General features: G+C 41.4%; 1 protein-coding gene and 1 long non-coding RNA gene across 2 annotated transcripts in view; both read right to left on the bottom strand.

Annotated features, from left to right (window-relative positions):
* Positions 1 to 17,293, bottom strand: part of larp7 (La ribonucleoprotein 7, transcriptional regulator) — a 41,382-nt gene extending 24,089 nt beyond the window's left edge. Inside the window, exons 1-4 of the mRNA XM_067261190.1 lie at positions 17,218 to 17,293; positions 16,649 to 16,877; positions 4,860 to 4,960; positions 4,617 to 4,700 (exon numbers count right to left, since the gene is read on the bottom strand). Of these exons, the coding sequence (XP_067117291.1) occupies positions 4,617 to 4,700; positions 4,860 to 4,960; positions 16,649 to 16,841 (378 nt within the window). The 5' untranslated portion in view covers positions 16,842 to 16,877; positions 17,218 to 17,293. The remainder of the gene's footprint in view (positions 1 to 4,616; positions 4,701 to 4,859; positions 4,961 to 16,648; positions 16,878 to 17,217) is intronic.
* A 643-nt stretch (positions 17,294 to 17,936) lies between these two features.
* On the bottom strand, positions 17,937 to 19,255 carry LOC136967896 (uncharacterized). The gene is made up of 3 exons (XR_010879542.1): positions 19,049 to 19,255; positions 18,673 to 18,787; positions 17,937 to 18,447 (listed from the first exon to the last, which is right to left on the bottom strand). It is a non-coding gene; the product is annotated as an uncharacterized lncRNA (long non-coding RNA).
* Between the last annotated feature and the right edge of the window lie 478 nt (positions 19,256 to 19,733).

Here is a 19,733-nt window from a genome sequence, read left to right as displayed (position 1 = left end):
CAGTGGCTGGTGTGAAGATGTGACAGTGATTCTGCAGCACTGTTCTCCTGATCTGGAATCATTTTGTATTAACTGTAGATCTTTTTACTCGCCACGAGAGTTTGCATCATTCATTCTGGTTGGCGTCTACATGCCTCCGCAGGCTAGCGCCAACGAGGCTCAACGTGTGCTCGCCAGCCAGATACTGAGTGTGGAGCATGAAAATCCGGATTCCTTGGTTATTGTGCTAGGCGACTTTAACAAAGGCAATCTCACTCAAGAACTCCCAAAATATAGACAATTCATCAAATGCCCTACCAGAGAAGGAAACACCTTGGATCACTGCTACTCTACAATCAGCAAAGCATACCATGCGGTCCCCCGAGCAGCACTGGGTCACTCTGACCACGCCATGGTCCACCTGATTCCTGCATACAGGCAGAAGCTAAAGCGCTGTAAGCCTGCTGTGAGGACATCAAAACAGTGGACCAGTGAAGCTATGGAGGATCTGCGGGCATGCTTGGACTGCACTGACTGGGACATGTTCACAACTGCTACCAATAGTCTGGATGAGCTCACAGAGGCTGTGACATCATGCATCAGCTTCTGTGAGGACTGCTGTATACCAACACGCACCAGGGTAAGCTACAACAACGACAAACCCTGGTTTACAGCTAAACTCAGAAGGTTGAGGTCAGAGAAAGAGGCCGCGTTTAGGAGTGGGGACAAAGACAGTTTCAAGGAGTCGAACAGGTTTAGCAAGCCGGTGAGGGAGGCTAAACGACTGTACTCAGAGACTAAAACACCAATTCTCTGCAAACGACTCTGCTTCTGTCTGGAGAGGGCTCAGGCAAATTACCAACTACAAGCCCAGAGCCCCCCACTCCACTAACGACTCCCGCCTGGCCAACGACCTGAATGAGTTCTACTGCAGATTTGAAAGACAATTGGACAGTCTTGAACTACCCCTTCCCACCCAGGAGGCCTCCCACCTCCCCCCCTCTACAGTGACGACTCTCTCCATTCAGGAGGGTGAAGTTAACAGACTTTTCAAGAGGCAGAATGCCCGCAAAGCAGCTGGGCCGGACTCTGTCTCTCCAGCCACCCTCAAGCACTGCGCTGACCAGCTGTCTCCGGTGTTTACCTACATCTTTAACACCTCCCTTGAGACATGCCATGTGCCAGCCTGTCTCAAGTCCTCCACCATCATCCCTGTGCCCAAAAAGCCAAGGCCAACAGGACATAATGACTACAGACCCGTCGCCCTGACCTCTGTGGTAATGAAGTCTTTCGAGCGCCTGGTGCTGGCACACCTTAAATCCATCACTGACCCTCTACTGGACCCCCTGCAGTTTGCCTACAGAGCCAACAGGTCTGTGGACGATGCAGTTAACATGGCCCTCCACTTCACCCTACAGCACCTGGACTCCCCAGCATCCTATGCCAGGATCCTGTTTGTGGACTTCAGCTCTGCCTTCAATACCATCATCCCCGCCCTGCTTCAGGACAAGCTCTCCCAGCTGAACGTGCCTGATTCCACCTGCAGGTGGATCACAGACTTCCTGTCTGACAGGAAGCAGTGCGTTAAGCTGGGAACACAAGTCTCTGACTCCCGGTCCATCAGCACCGGATCACCTCAGGGCTGCGTCCTTTCTCCTCTGCTCTTCTCCCTGTACACCAACAGTTGCACCTCCAGTCATCCGTCCGTCAAACTCCTGAAGTTTGCGGACGACACCACCCTTATTGGGCTCATCTTTGGTGGAGACGAGTCTGATTATAGGTGGGAAGCGGCCAACCTGGTGACCTGGTGCAGCCAGAACAACTTAGAGCTCAATGCTCTTAAGACAGTGGAGATGGTTGTGGACTTCAGGAGGAACACAGCCCCACTCACCCCCATCACCCTGTGTGACTCCCCAGTCAACACTGTGGAGTCCTTCCGCTTCCTGGGCACTATCCTCTCCCAGGACCTCAAGTGGGAACTGAACATCAGCTCCCTCATCAAGAAAGCACAACAGAGGATGTACTTCCTTCGGCAGCTGAAGAAGTTCAACCTTCCAAAGACAATGATGGTCCACTTATACACAGCCATCATTGAGTCCATCCTCACCTCCTCCATCACCGTCTGGTACGCTGCTGCCACTGCCAAGGACAAGAGCAGACTGCAGCGTATCATCCGTACTGCTGAGAAGGTGATTGGCTGCAATCTGCCTACCCTTGAGGACCTGCACACCTCGAGGACCCTGAGGCGAGCGAGGAAGATTGTGGCCGACTCCTCCCACCCTGGACACTCCCTGTTTCAGTCACTCCCCTCCGGCAGAAGGCTGCGGTCTATCAGGACCAATACCTCACGCCACAAAAACAGTTTCTTCCCTTCCGCTGTTGGCCTCTTCAACAAGGCCAAGGGACCACACTGACTCAAATGACTTATTGCTTAAAACACTCTGCTTTTGCACTGCACCACAACATGGTATCTTGTACATTTGTATTTTTTGTAATATTTGTAATATTTGTATTTTTATATTGTAATTTACGGCAACTTATATTTTATTGTATATTTAATTCTATTCTTATCCCACTTAGTACTGCTAGTTTATGTACCCTTAGTATAGTTAGTCCACATATTTAAATTTTAGGTATATGTTTATTGTATGCACCTTCCTGCCAAAGCAAATTCCTTGTCTGTGCAAACTTTCATGGCGAATAAATCCCTTTCTGATTCTGATTCAAAATGTTTTTTGTGAGGCTATTTGGTGTTGCTGCTCTAGGTGCCACCAACATTTTAAACAATCTGTTGCAAGGTTTTTTTTAAACAATAAATTTCTCCACTTTATTGTTAAAGATAGGGAGGGCTTAGCCCTGTTGCCCTGTTACCCTGTTACCCCATTTATAACTGCCCCTGAAAATGACTGGGGCTGATCACCCTAATGCGTTCTGCAGAGAAGGGAGACTGGCGTTGGTCACGGTTTGGAATGAAAGGGAGAGCGTAGTTAAGGTGGCAGGCGTGTGTCGCCTCAGCTGCAAAGTGCTGCGGGAAACCCTGATTATTTAACTTTTTCACTCCCTAAATATTTATCTTTGACACGGTCACAACAGAAGATGCCACTGGAGTAGTCAAGATGTTCGTATAAGGGAGTTTCTTCTTGTTTGCAGCACTGGCAGAGAACGCCACATTCTACTCTGGATGCTTTTTGAGTTGGTACATTAAATATGTTGTGTTGAACACCACCTTAAACAGGCTGTGTAATAGGGGCTACCGGCTACATCATTCAAAACGCCAAACAGAGTAGCAATATGAAAACTGCCGCTATTGACAGCAGATTACGCCATCGATATGGTGAACTCAGATGTCCGTTGACCATTTTTGGGGGACTAACATGACCAAACAGTTCAGAGTGAACCAGACAATATCTGAGTCTCAATCAACACAGATGTTCAAAGATGTGCGAGTTCTCCCATTCTGTTCACATTATTTATGTGCCGTGGCGCATTTCAAAAGTGGCCCTCCACTCTGCCTCGCTTTAGATAGGTAGCTTGTCTATCCTTGATGGACTTTGATGGGTGACTTCTTGACGGTTGAAGCCGCACAATTCACAGTGAAATATATATAAAATAATTGAAGATGAACGTAATGAGTAAAGCTAAAAACCTGTTATCTATATTGCTCAAAACTGGTGTTTTAAGTGTATTAACTTTGTCAGAAGGCTACAGCCAGGGGCACCACTAAGATTTTTGGGACCCATGAAGAGGTGATATTTGGGGACACCCCCCTCCCCAATTTTGGTTATGTCTGTTATTTAAACTATTTTTAGTTTTTTGAGCCCACCCATTGTTGTGCTGTAACCCCTGGTTACAGCACAACAAATTAGGTTATAACAACAATGAACACTATCACCACAATAAAACCAGACAAAAAAATAAATCAACTACATTTAGCCAATTTAGCATGTTCAAAAAAACTTTTACCTAGCGTACAAAATGAAAAATAAGTCAACATAGGACAGGCAAAGTAGTTTAGAGTTGTTTGTTGATCTCACAAACTTGGCAATACAGCTACCGGGCAGAGCTCCTCGTCTTAAATGCTGTGGAGGACAGAACAAAACCTTTAACGGGCCTGGTGTAAATTGGCGCCACGTGGAAGGAGGAACAAAACACGCCACAGACACACCCGCACTTTTTTGTTTTATGCACTTTACTGCACTATAATTGTATATTTTTATGTGCAGTACCGGTCCTTGCACCCCCCCCGGGAGAGCAAATTGGGGTGCCGCCCCCCCAACCACAACACGGACATATGACGTGGCAGAGTTGGCGCCCTTCGCTGGTAGTGCGGGAGGGTTAATTAATGGATGCACTTCGGAAAATGCCGCCCCCCTCTTCATGCCGCCCTAGGCGGCTGCCTATAGGAAGGACCAGCCCTGTTTATGTGGTAGCATTTATGCCAAAAATAAATGTACCTATGGACAGAAAGTCATCTTGAATCCTGAACTAAACACGCAAACAAGCCATTAGTGGCCTATGCATCAAGGGGGGGGGGGGGGGGGGGGGGGGTGTTATATGAAACATTTCAGCCTCAAGATTTTCAAGTCAAATGGCTAGTTCTAACAGATTGTAAAATGTAGTTGCCCTGAAATCTTTACCACATAGACTGTGCGAGTGTCAACATCTTTTGGATCATCTCCCAGTGGATCCTGTCTTCGAACTTTCGTTCCCTCCAGGTTAACCTAACATTTTTAAACAAATGAAGTGATATTTTAAAACTGCACCAAAAATTATAGGACCCATATCTTAAGACATGTGACTCGACAACATGAGTAGAATTGTTTCAGAAAACCTGGTATTTCAGAAATAAGGTTACAATTGTTAAACATTTCTACATTTACCTCAACTAATGATGAGTTTTTCAGCGCCCTTGCAATCAGCTTGCAGTCAGTTGACATCTTCTTCATTCGGTTGAAGGTGGTTAACACTGATAAATCTACATCTAAAATAAATATCACAAAATGTTTAGACAATATGTACATTTTCCACTGCAGAAATGTACAGTGCTACACTTAACCCTTGTGTTATCTTCGGGTCGTTCTGACCCATCAGTCATTGTGACCCACCGTCGTATTGCGACAACTTTACCGCATTCAAAAACAAAGTGAAGCATTTTCTTTTAACCGTTGGGCTGTCTCAGACCCCCCACATTGCAAAGGTTAAAATTATTTTATATGTTTTTGTATTGGGTACAATTGGGTAAACACAACGATGGTTCGTTATGAACCTTTGGGTCATGTGACCCGAAGGCAGCACAAGGATTAAAGGAATAGGCAAGGATTCCAAACATCTTGAATATTTGGGTACTGTTAGGTTTTTGACACAGGCATGAGAATGACAATTTGTCTTTCACTTTCATGAAAAACGACAATGACAACACTTGGCTTCAACAGGATGGTTCACAATTTACTTTAGTCCACGGTTTTTTACGCTATTTAACACACGCAGCGTATTCATTCAGCTTCATTTCCTTTTCCTGCTCTCCCTCAATCTGTCTCACACGCCGCACACACACAAAGCCCCCCTCCCCTCTGTGCACACCGCGTCTGTCTCCATGAAAACAAGATCATCCCTGGAAGCTTGGCCTATTTGGTGCAGAAAAGATGACTGCCGAAATTCACAAGTTCACAAAAGTTTGGCATCTCGTGAACACCTTCATACACAATCATACATAAAGTGCAATAAAAAATATTTTGTATTCTAAATACAATGTTGTCAGTGTGTTATTGTTGGAGCACCGACCCGACCCTTAGCAAACAAGTGATTGCGCCTTCTTTAGAAAGTTAACTAGTCGCAAGTTGCGGTAAAATGCAGTTGGCTACTAAAGAATATATTGTGCTTAAAGTTATGCATTGTGCTTATTAAAGTTATGAAACTTAGAAGTGTGCTCAGGCTTAAACATAGGGTCTCACACTGAGTGTGGGAAGCAGGCTGTTCTTTGTGTCTCTATCTCTTCATTTTCAGAAACAACCTTGAATCTGGGTGGAGACGGCACCAGAGCAGGTGGGACACGTAGGAAAGAACAACTCCCTGACGCACGAGAGAACAAGCTCAACCCTTTTTTGATACTTGTGTTTTCAATTGCATTGTATATGATATGCTGGGGCAGGTAAAGATAGCCAGTTGGACTTCGTGAACCAGCCCAAAACTCTGTTGCGGGTAGGGAAACTTAGACAACCCCAGAGCTCTGTACTTGTTGATTTCCAACTGCTGCATTAAATCTGATATTATCAGACCTCTGCGACTCCAGACCACTCTTTCTAGAACACAGATTTGTGTCATTGAATACCATCATTACATATTGGAATAGACACAGACTTTAAATCCTTCACTACATAAAGTGTCAAAACACTATGTAGCAGCTGTGAATCAAATAAACGTATTATAAATAATGCTGTCATTTTTTTACTCTTACGCCTGGGACACACAGGCTGCGAAGCGCCTTGAAGCGCCTAGATCGGCTACGACTGGCTCAAAGCTGTTCACACCAGACGCGCATTTCTCCGCGCCGGTCACCAAGCCTTTCAGCTACTCTGAGCTTTCCTTTACGCTGACATGGTACATAAACATGGCATTGGCTATATCCCAGCAATGGGCCTCATTCACCAATGTTCTTAAGAACCAATTTGTTCTTAAATCCCACTTGCGCAGTTTTCACAAAGATTCTGGCATTCATCAATGTTTTCTTATTTGGGATTTGTTCTTAGGTAAGAACAGAATTTACGCACAGCCAAGACCACTCTTACACACAATTAAGAGCTGACATGTTTGCGCAAAAAAGGTAGTTATACAGTTTTCATCCGTTGTAATTTAAAATGTAATATTTCTCTCCTTTATAATTTTGCAACTAATAATTTACATTATTTTACACAATGTTTGTTATAATAAATACACACTACACAGTGTTTCCCCTACCATTATATTAGGGGGGCACCCCGCCCCGCCAAACGGCACCTCCCTCCCCCCCTGGAAGGTCAAGTAAAAAATATATACATTTTATATATAGCGCCCGATCACAAAATAAGTCATTTCAGGTTACCTTTCCTATAAAACAGGTGTATAGCTTGCTCTTTTATTAAACAAACTAAATGGTCTTATGTTATTTATCTTATTTACACGACGGCATGTCATTTCTGTCTCCCCCCCCCCCCCAAAGCTGTAAACCTAGGGGAAACACTGCTACACTTAAGCTCATTTGTAAAGCACTTTGAATTGCCATTGTGTATGAATTGTGCTATGCCTATATAAAACTAGAGAGGGTACAATTTCTGGGGAAATTGTAGGGTGTGCTTGCTTGCGTTGGTTGCACAGGGGTCCGTTTTTGAATGACATTTTTACAACTGATATTTCTGTATATTTTATATAAAAATGCATAATTATTATTTATAAAGATTACATAGATTTTAAAGAATTTTTTTTGCTGCTCATTTACAACTGAAAATACGAGTGAAGTGTAGAATGAAATAGATGTCTTCTCATTTCCCCTGCAAGAGGCAGCCTCATAGTTGAATCAAAACGAATAAATTTGGCAGACCGGTGTAAAAATTGACCTAATCTCTATGACTTAAACGTCATTTTAAGTTTTTCCCTTCTCGTGATATTTTCAGGCATTTAGCCTACTCATTGCATTCATTCATTAATAAAGAACCCCCTTTGAAGATTATTCTACGACGTTACCCGGTAGTAGAAGATGGAATCGCGATTCAAACAGTACCATCTGCTAACTGAAAATATGCCCCCCAAAACGTAAATAAGCTTGACATTTATTTAGTGGAAAATCGCTCATTCATAAAAGGTCACTGGTAGCGATCATTGTCAGTAACAACGCAAAATGCGATATAGCCCTGTGTGGAGAAGCTGCCCCGGTAAATTGAACTACTACAGTACAGTAGTAGACTACTGCTGTGTTCGTCTTGGTAGCGATTGCGTTGGTTGAATTGGATTTAACGTTCCGTTGTACGGTTTAGGCTGAAATTAATTATTTTCATGAACAGATTGACAAAGTTTAGGCTGTGGCAATGAAGTTCAGGTTAGTAGTTAGATAGACTTTTGATTTAAGTAAGGGGAGTGCCGAACATTTTCTGTCGCCGTTTGACTTCCTAAACAGCTGTGTACTGTAGCTAGATGTTTTTGTAGTGTGTCTCGCGTAAGCTACAGCGTTGCAGTGAGCTACACTGGTTTGAAACCACAGGTAATGGTAATTTCACCAACAAATCGTTTACTAATGTCAGAATAAATCCTACAACGAAAATGTATATGTGAGGAATGTTTATTTTAACGATTGAAAACAGATACATCATAGACCACTGTAGTATGTGTTGCCCGGGCAACACAGGCTAATGTCATGATGCTAATACTTCAGTGAAATAGTAGACTACTGTTTCCGAAAGTAGTCTCCTTAATAAAGTAGTTTCCTTAATAATATCAGCTTATATTGTACATTACACATCACAAAGTAAAATGAGTAAATATTTATCACCCTGGTCTCTTTGCTTGTGGCGTTTCTGCAGCTGCCTTGCAGTAAAGCTATAGTTAGCCTAGCTATCCCCCAAGTTAACAGATGCGAAACGAATGTTCTGCCAAAGGTAGTCACGCGTGTTTTCGTGACGTTAGTAACGTCAGTGACTGTGGCTAGCAAATTAGCCACTGTTAGCTTCACTTTTCGCCACAAAACTTAACTTAAGACCAAACCATGCAACCGAACGTAAATTCCAATAGAAGCAACTCAATCGCTACCAAGACGAAACTTTTGACACCTACGTTGTCTATGTAGGCCAAATATTGACTGAGTTTTAGGGGGGCAAAAAGAATAATAAAAATAATAATAATAATAATATATATGTGAGAGAACAAAGGTTGTGCCCTTGCCGAAGGCAAAGCACACCCAATAAACTAGCCTTGCTTTGCCTTCAATTCACATCAATTATGTTAACGGGGAACCTTGCATTCAATAATAAGTGACTTATTACGGTATTTATAGTCCCAAAGTTGGCTTATTCCACACACTAGGACATCACACAATGGCGTATTTATTGCTGCAATTTTGCAGATCGTGCCCTGAGGAGGGAACGCATCTTCCATGACCATACCAATTTATTTGCAGTGACAAGTACCTGTTGGGACGCTTTAGGCTACCAAGAGCAGTCCTCATGGATATTTGGAACAGATATTTGGAATTTATCATCAAAGGACAACCTACACACGGCTACAGTGTGTAGGTTGTCCTTTGATGATAAATTCCAAATATGATTTTCAGATTTGATCCAACTTTTCAATTTTGACGATAATGTAGCAAAGTGCTGACCTATTCCAAATTATAGTATTTTGAGCCCGTGCATCCTCTTGCACTTACTACAGGCAGGGTAGGCAACCCTGGTCCTCTGTCCTGCATGTTTTAGATGTTTCCATGCTCCAGCACACCTGATTCAAATGAATGGTCATTACCCGGCTTACACAGAGCTTGATAACACATTCATTTGAATCAGGTGTGCTGGAGCATGGAAACATCATGGAAACACCCCCCCCCCCTGCCCACATGCACCCTGTGAAATAGCCCTGTGAACAAATTACAGGTTTTCTCCCTTTTATGGTATGCTCATGAATAGGGATGCGTATTGATAAGATTTTAACGATTCCGACTCCTTTTCAATTCCTGCTTATCGATTCGATTCCTTATCGATTCTCTTATCGATGTTCCCCTCTACAGCCAACTAGGTCTGTGCGTCCTGCACCCCCCCAAACACACACTCGTTCTAAACACATTTCTCAAACTCGCTTTGACTGGCTCTGAAATGAGCTAATACCTACCACCTCCAGGGGGGTATTCGTCGTAGCTCGCTAAGCAGTTTAGCGAGCTAATTTTCAGGCTAAGATAAAAAAACGCCCCTCTTTTTGGTTCGTGGAAGCAACTTTCGATAAATCACCATAGTAACATATCAATTAGCACTAACCTGCTCCAGAGCAGGCTAACGTAAGTGTAGCTGGATAAGCTTGCCACACCCCCGGAAAATAACATGGCAGCTCCCTTTTTGAGAGACCCAGTTGACCAAGGAGCTATATTTTAGTTCGATTAGCTTTCCATACCAATAGAGTTCTTCGCGATTGCCAAGATCGTTTATTTCACACGGATGAGTTCTTGTTTGAGCGATATCGATTCAGCCGACAAGGACTCATTTATTTGCAAGACCTTCTACATTGCAAATATCACACGCCGCAGCAAGCTTTATGCTTTATTATGAGCTTATGCTGCTGTATGTGAATATGTAACGCTATGTTTCACGAAATGTCTTGTCTTATCTGTTGTGCCTGTGCTTTTTATATGTTTCACTGTGGGAGAGTGGGAAACGTCATATCGATTCCTTTTTATGTCTTGACATGTGAAGAAATTGACAATAAAGCTACTTGAAACTTTAACTGTTCTTCAGACTGCATAGCCTTGAGGTTTTTTGGGTCAGGTAGGCTATAGGCTACATTTTTATACAGTATAGGCGATGCAGAAAACATTGGTAAAGCCGCAGCATGCGTTGCTGTAAGAAAAGTGTACTTGGCGCTTAACCAGCTGATGAATCAATTCATCATATTCCCTGGCCATGTCCCAGTCAATTAAATCAAAGAGGGATTTACACATAGGCCTAAATGCACATATATAGTAGGCCTACATGATATAAGCGCAGTATATCCTCATTATTTTTTATCTAGCCTACTTATTCTGAAAGAGTTGAGATCATTATTTTCGCTAGCAAGATCTCATTCGATTATTAATTTCCATTAAGCCTATACCAGCAGGCACATTTAAAGAAATGTGATCTGATTGGGGTAATGAGGCACTTAAAATGAGCCTATACATTTCCCCAAAACTTTCGCATTTAGCTTATTGGAAATTTTTTGCCAAGCTGCTTGTCTTGCTCTGGCAGCGGTGGCGGTGTTTGACTTAGCCATGATAATATATGCTTATTGTCTTATAGTGACTCATTATAATAGTTTTGCTCGGATGGCGAGAATAGCCTATCACCGCTCTCTCTTTCGTATTTTCCGCCATTATACCGTTAGAAAATCACGGTTTTGGTGATCGACCTTTCCTGCCTTTTGAAGTAGGATGTGCACGTGCAATTTCCCTGATAAGTTTAGCCTGATTGAAATTAACCACATGATTTGGATGCGGATCAGCCGTTGACGTACCGATATTTGCTATTCTCACTCATCTCGCTAATGTTAACGGGCTAAAGGGACAATTGATTAACTTAGCTTCAACCCTTACGACGAACGGGGCCCAGGCCTCTTCAGGCCTCTGTTTTCAAAACAAAATCTAGTCGGAGATAGAAACTTTCAGTTTCCTTGTGTTCAAGCTTCTATTACTCAACACCAGTAGGACTTACAGGGGTCCTAACAACAGGGGAAATAACTTCAGTGTCACCTTTCAAAAGAGACCATTTACATGCATGTACTCCAAATGGTTCAACAACAGCTTTCAATTTACTTTGGATATGTTGTTTAGGCGTTTTCAGGCACATTTAACAGGACTATTCAAAGGTTAAACAATTAAAATGCTAAGTTACGATAAAAATCGATATGCTCAGTTTAATAATGCGACACGCGAACGTTTGCTGATAACACACGCCGCCCCGATAACATGAAATGATCAATACTAATGGGAGACGAATGCCGGAGCTAAAATGTATGCTTCAAACGACGGAAACAGAAGTTAACTAGATCGACTACACACAATAAAAGGCAAATTTCTTCACACAGTAACAAGTGGTTGTGATCACTTTAGCTCTACCTTAGAGATGAAGCGCGAACGTTAGCTGCGCTGCTGCATGCATCGAACACGACATTCCAGTAACATCATTCCAGTAACGTAATTCCATGCTGTGTGTTCAAATGCTTCTTCATAATGTAGTATTTCCTCCCTTCGACGAAATAGACTTTTTACACGCGTTACAAGTGGCGTTGTTGTCATTTTGTCGTGTGAAATACAACCAAACTTTAGAACGCTTCTTTCTAGTTGCCATGTTTGCTGCATGCACAAACTTTTATAGTTTATTTAGACAGACGTTGGCGTGTCCCATTATTAAACTGAGCAAATACATTTTTAAACTTAGCATTTTAATTGTTTAACGGCACAGAGAATCGTTAACAGAATCGTTAAGGAATTTTGCTAACGATTCCAAGGAATCGATTCACTGGGAACCGGTTCTAAACAAGAACCGGTTCTCGATACCCATCCCTACTCATGAATATATAGATGAGCTGCGTGCTGATTAGTTGGTTTACGACGAGTGAAGCTGCGGAGCAAAGACACAACACGGCCAACGCTCACTGAAACATCGAAGATGGAGACTTGAAATAAAAACTTACAAATCTATTTTGTTTACACAACACTTTTCAACAGTGACTAGATATCATTTGAAATTACTACGTTAGTTGTTTCCACTTCTGTTGTTGAAACAAACAGGATCGACATAGGTGGGTAACGTGAAGAACAATACTTGGAATGCTGCTTCAGCATTCCAACAATAAACTGCTTAAGTATTGTAGATCTTGTAGTATTAATTTTTACATGCAGTTACACATTGTCGGTTAAAAACAAGAAAGTGTCTGGTAAAAACATTGAGTGGCTGGTAGATTTTGAAATACACCAGCCACAGTGGCCGGTGGACAAAAAAAATAATTTCCATCCCTGATAAGAGGACCCGCCAGCCTTTTTAAGATTGCAAGTTTCGGAAAACTTCTGTTTCCCATTCAGTTACAGTAGTACAGGCGAGAGTGGCGGATAAGACAAGCAGTGTGTCGGCGTTGTTCAGCAGTTGTGGGCAGTGACGTGCAGTCTGGGTAGACAAGGTAGGCACTGCCTACCCTGCCAAAATTCTAACGTAAAAATGTTTATTATATCATTTTATTTAATAAACTTGTATTTTTACAGTTTATTCTATGCAATATGTGTTCTATTCCAATTGTTTAAACGTTACGATGACAAATGTAGCAGTTACGCAAAATCAAATACAAAAATTACAAAATTGTAGAATAAGCAATGCTTTTACTGTACGTTCACTGCAGACGACAAGCGAAAAACTCACTTGTAAAAGCTACGGCCTTGCTCTAAGCGTAATCCCCGCAAAGTTCAAGTCAAAATGACAGCAGCAGTGTCTGCCGATATTTAGGAATTTCTCCAAAGCTCGATTTTAATCACAAAAATGAATTAAGAGCAAGAGGGAGGTCTACTGTAGCAAAAGGGACAACATGTTTTCGATCGTTTCAAACAGACTGGTATGAAGAAAAGATTGGCTATGTGGCTGTGCTAACATTCAGCGGCTGTAGGCTACTGCTTGTACTGTTTTGACATATTAGCCTAACAATAAATTAGGTAATCTGGCTTTCATAACTCAGTGCCTAGCCTCTTACTGACATCACCGCACGTCACTGGTTGTGGGGTATGTGAGTGGAAATACATCTAACATGCTAACGCATATAACGCATCTGGTGTGTGCTAAATGACTACAAATACCCGACGCCATCACCCAGGTGTGCCAATCACTGGAACAAGACAAAAAAACAGTTCAACTTCTCCTCCCTACAGTGCTTAACCAGCCATTATACACATACAAATAGGGACAAAAAAATCCATTCGGAATTTACATAATCTTCAATGCGCCTGTATTCACTCGTAGAGGAACCTGGTTTGTTTTGCTTTTCCCCTCCATTGTACCGAACCGTGATGTCTGAACCGAACCGTGACTTCAGTGTCCACCCCTAGGCCATTGCCAATAAACTAAATCATCCCACATTCTACCGATGCTAGATATAGGCAGGATACATTAGCATTGCTAATAACTGTCAGCGACAACATCATACTACAGCTTGCAGTTGAGATGAACATAAGGTTGGAACAGCACCTCTTTTCAACAACAGCTTCATAGCAAACCCTGCTTTACATTGTCCCAGGTTTTCAAAACTGTCCTCTGTGAAATGGTTCGAGCAAATGTGTAATTGAGGGTGATACTGCACAGGGATCTTCTCAGACAAACATCATCGACCATTTTACAGCTAAAAAAATTTATTGTGAGATTTGCATAGGAAAGAGGTGTCAATGGACTTTGAGGTTCACTGTATGTCCATTTTACCTACTGAACTGTCGTTATTCAACTGTGACAAGGTAAATTCGGTTCTGCAATCAATGACCCCTTTAATCTCCCATTTGTGATCTCCTCCAAAAGCACTAAAGCATGCGCACTGATGGGTACATTTTGGCAGACTCATTGGGGACAGTCTCCTGATCCTTGTCACCAAGTTTCATGTCTACCCAGGGCTCAACGTGGGTTTGAAACTTATTGGCCCGAAGACAATTTTTACTGGCCCCCCCCCTCAAAGTTGTAATTTATGATTGTTACAACAAAAACAAAGACTTCTAAGTAATGTTATTCTGTTAACATGTTTAACCATCAATTAAACACATCCTGGATATAAAAAGAACAAATGAAATCACATTTCTAGTGATAAATAAAAAAAGGTAATAGTCAGAAAAACTATTGACTTTTAACCTCAAACATGACGTGCTCTCTCCCCTGCTGACAGCCATCTCTGCACAACTGTCTGGCTGAAACTGAAACCTCTGATCCCTCAATGCTAATATAAAAGCTTCCATAGCATTTCATCAGTATGATACTGAGTACCTAAGTCGACACCATTCTTCTGCTGCAGTTCAATAACCCAGGGGAACGAGGCGAACGACTGGTCCATCTTAATGATTTGATATGCCATTGTTATCAGTCGTGCAATAACACGATGGGCATCTGCATTTCATTTCCTGACCAGCATGGTCAACGGCCCGGAAGATGGATTGTCAACCACCCGCTTAGCTGTCACGCAAACCAGGTGCTTTCTGCTATTAGCATGGCTGGTCAGGGATTGTTTTCTAACATAGTCGGTGCCTATGTAAAAATGTCCACTTTTGTGCTTTAGACAGGAACATATGACAGACGACACAGTGCATCTTAGTTCCATTAAAAAAGGTTGCTTCCGTTTGAGCTCATAGCTCTCCTTTGCTGCCATCTTCACTTCAGTGTCTCGCGAAAGTTGTTAAAAATGTATTGAGATGAGAATGACAATTTGACAACCATTCACTCACTACTCAACTCTTGATTGGACAACGGTGCACCCCAAGTTATTTATCAGTCCCCCCAGGATTTTGCAGGCCTTTTTTGTGATAGTTGCAGGCTAAAATTCCAGATTTCGCCAGAGCTTTTCCAAAAAGTTGTGATGAAAGTTGCAGTGTTTTTTTAGGTGTTTGTTGCGATGAAATTGCAGGAGCGAGTGAAAGTTGCGATAAAAAGTTATGAATTTCCCTCTTTGTAATTTTAATTGAGTTATTGGTTGAAAATTAAGTAATTAACAAACATTCATTAAAGAATAAAACTAGGGCAACCAGACGTCCTTGTACCCAGACATGTCCTCTTTTCAAGACCTAAAAAATGCGTCCGGCAGGGATTCCAAAATTGTCCGGGATTTTGCCTCCTTGAATATTTGTGTTTCTCTGGGTCTTTCACAAATTATTACGCCCCTGCTGACAGCCATCTCTGCATAACTCTGGCTGAAACTGAAACCTCTGGTCCCTCAATGCTAATATATAAAAGCTTCCATAGCATTTCATCAGTATGATACTAAGTACCCAAGTCGACACCAATCTTCTGCTGCAGTTCAATAGCCTGGGGGAACGAGGCGAACGGCTGGCCCGTCTTAATTACGTGATATGCCGTTGGTATAAATCGTGCAATAACACGATGGGCATCTACATTTAAATTCCTGACCAGCATGGTCAACGGCCTGGAATATGGATTGTCAACCATCTGCTTAGGTGTCACGCAAACCAGGTGCTGTCTGCTAGCATGGCTGGTCAGGTATTGTTTTCGAAAATTGTCGGTGCCTCTGTAAAATGTAAAAATATCCACTTTTGTCTGCTTTAGACGGGAACATATGACTGACGACAGTGCATCTTCGTTCCATAATTTTTTTTTGCTTCCGTTTGAGCTCGTAGCTCTACTTTGCTGCCATCTTCACTTTATTGTCTCGCGCCAGTTGTTAAAAAATGTATGGAGATTAGAGAATTACAATTTGACAACCACTCCTCACTCCTCAACTCTTGATTTGCCAAATGTGCGCCCCACGAGCTGCAAAGTTATTTATGCATTTAGCAGATAGCAAAACATATGAAGATGTTAACTTTGAAAAAAAATCCGCATTGTAAATCAATAATTTGCTAGTTTAACTGTCTCGACGTTACTTTTTACTGGCCCCGGGCCATCGTTATTGTCGAGTACTGCTCTGGATAAGAGCGTCTGCTAAATGTAAATGTAATAAAATTGCATTTATTTAGACTTTAAATTCTTCACTAATTGTACGTGTGTTTTGAAGTTGTCCAGCAATTCTGGACAGCATACTTCCCCTGCACATGGCTAAAGCGTTTTGAATTGATTTGGCTGCCAATCAAACATAGTCAAAGACAAAGTGAGTGCCTTGTAAAACCGAGATACGTTAGCACTTGACTGTTTGATTAACTATTTGTTCCAATTTCTCATGAAGTTGCTAAGATATCAATTATATACTTAAAATTGTTACGGTTACTGTGTAAACTTACATCCATCTCTTGAATCTTCAATCAGCTGTTTTAGAAACCGGTCCTTGTGCAGGTTTACATCCCCAAACCAGAATTCAACTTGTTTCTTTATATCTGAAAGGAGCCGTTTCACTCGAGACCTCTTCTTCTTCTCATTTTCTCTGTTCTTGCTGCAAGGGTCAATGGAACAACGCTTCCCTGCGACAGCACTCATAACCTCCGCAGAGTCGATCAGTGATGTGCCTACGTACTGTAATCACATAGCAAAGTTAACATATAGTCGAGACTAGCTCTAACATTGACAAAACGCTGACTAAAAACAAAGACGTATGATCGATATGCCAAATTTGAGCATTGGTTTAGCCAGGAAACAGCCAATTACTACCCATCTAGATAAAACTAAGGCTCTAGCAACAGCTAGCTCTATCTAGCTAGACAGTAGGCTAAACAACGGCAAACTAGCTAGAGCTACATTGGCTACTAGTTCGCTAACAAATGTTAAGGCATTAACACTGGGTATTCCGGCCACGTTGCGAGACACGTTGTTAGACTATAACAAGCACTCAGAAAACATTTAGCTTGCTATGTACCTTGTCTTGTGTGAAGTCAAAATCCCTCGAAGCATGTGAAGCTAGCTAGCTAACCATTGCTAACAGTTTACCAGAGAATGTTTAATAGGGCTTAAACAGGAACCGGAACTCTCTCCTCAGGCCCCTCTTTTCAGGTGTAGAGAAGGTATTACCAGTATTACCGCCATCGCTGGTCGGAGGATATTGTAGTTTTTTTGTTTGTTTTATTGCTCGAAAAAGTACAAAGTATACAGATAATAGTACACAGATCAGTATACAAGTGTATAAACAACTGACATTTAAAAAAAAGACAAAAATAAGATTGCCAGGGGTATTACAAGACAATCAGAATCAGAATTTGGTTTATTCGCCATGTATGTTATACAAACACGGAATTTACTGTGGCAGGGAGGTGCAAAACACTAAACATATACAGATCTTAAATTAAGTAAAAGTACAAAAGTTTAACTATTTCTAAGAACTAAACAATCTAAGAATACAACAATTTAAATATAAAATAAAATATATATTTTTCTTTAGGGAGTCAGTTGGAATCGGAGAATCGGGCTATTCTCCTATCCAGAACTACAACCACTACTGATATGGCAAGAATCAAACCCAGCATTTTTAAATAACGGTAACAGCATTACAGTCAATTAAGTTCACATGTAAAGGTTATAGTGCATTTTAGTTGCATTCTGGAAGCAAGAAGCACAACATTTTATTTTTATTTTTGAAGTTGTCTTTATTCCACAACCTTAAACATTTGTCAATAAAATATCACACTCCTTAACTGTATGATATTAAAATTTCAACATTATTAAACGGTTTAAGGGGATATTTCCTTATGGAGGTACTTATGTATGATTGACTTTACAAATATATTCAACATGAGAGTAGAACTATCTTTTTACAGACTGTTGAAAAATAAAGAGAAGCATCACTAAAATTTACAAAAACTACAAACCAGGTGTGGAAATGTGGGAGTTAGGTTTCTCTTACTGCCTACCTCTGCTTTAAAGACAGTTTCTCAGATCAGTCCAAACCCGAACTCTGTAGATCTCATAGATGCTTCCAAGTTTTCTTCGAATGCCTGGTAACTTTGGCACTTCAGTGGGAGTTTCAGCGTTGTGAGGCAAGTTGAGGCGACTGGCAGAGTAATTTCCGGAGATACTTCAACATAAAGGTGCTAGGGAGGTATACTCCAACCTGTCCAGAACTTCAGGAGTAGTTGTAGTTCCTGAGAAGACCCTACAAAGACAGTCATACCTTTTTGAAGTTTACCCGAACATCATTAGTCACTGCTTCACTGTAGAATTTTTTTGACTTTCTACTGTAAAATAAAACATTGTTTACAAAATGTGATTTTTCACCAACATGTTTCCATAAATATGGACTCAATGTGAATAATTAGCAACAGCTCTAGGATATGAACAGTGTTCCGAATCCGATCTGTTTTAACATGTATAATCTGACCTTTTTCAATGTAGTCTCTCAAAAAGCCTGTGACCAGGCATGTCTCCTCCACGTTGCTGTGGTCATCCTCATCCTCACTATCTGGCATTGGCCAGATGATCCTTTTCAAGATGGTCTAAGAAGTAAAAACATTTTCAAAGACTATCAATTAAAGGGTATATCAACAGAGTAGAGCTACTTTGCAAATATCACATTTAGAAAAGTACAGGTAGAAAAGGCAACCTTAATTGTATATAAAAATGGAGGCTTGTTATCTGAATGATAGAACTCCAAAATGTTACACTTAAAGCCTTATTCCAGTTTTATAATTACAATGACAATAACCATAATGATATTTATGTAAACAGTCAGCAGTTTCTTATGAGAAGCTAATTACCTGTGAGTCCATCACTTGTTCTGCTGATCTTGGGAAAAGGACCTCGGATAGGGCCGGACGCTCTTTAATCATAGTGACAACACCGCTCTCTTTCAGCCCCCTACGGAGCTGCTTCATTTGTGTCCTTCTCCGTTCAATGACCTACAAAAATAAATTATAAATAAGTTTAAGTATAATTTAGATACAGTTGTTGGTGAAAAAAAGACATTATTACACTAGTGAATCTGTTTTTTTTACTATATACTTAGCATAATTATTTTTGGTTGGACTACTTTTAATGTTTTTTACCCAATAAAAGGGCGGAGAATTAAAAAAACTGGTAACTTTGGCACTTCAGTGGGAGCGTTGTGAGGCAGGTTGAGGCGACTGGCAGAGTAATTTCCGGAGATACTTCAACATAAAGGTGCTGGGGAGGTATACTCCAACCTGTCCAGAACTTCAGGAGTAGTTGTAGTTCCTGAGAAAGACAGTCATACCTTTTTGAAGTTTACCCGAACATCATTAGTCACTGCTTCACTGTCATTTTAGTTTTTTTAATGTTTAATTGAAATGATGGCTCCTAATATGATACACTCAACCATTTTAACATACCTCATCAGGATCCTCAAGGTTTCTGAATGATGCCCGAAGTTGGTAGGGAGACTGGCTACCTGCTGTTCTCAGGCTATGACGGTTCCAAGCTTCC

This window comes from Osmerus mordax, chromosome 23, assembly GCF_038355195.1.
Source record: "Osmerus mordax isolate fOsmMor3 chromosome 23, fOsmMor3.pri, whole genome shotgun sequence".
NCBI classification, from domain to species: domain Eukaryota; kingdom Metazoa; phylum Chordata; class Actinopteri; order Osmeriformes; family Osmeridae; genus Osmerus; species Osmerus mordax.
Note: the sequence above shows the minus strand (reverse complement) of the source record. Positions and strands in the feature narration are given on the sequence as shown.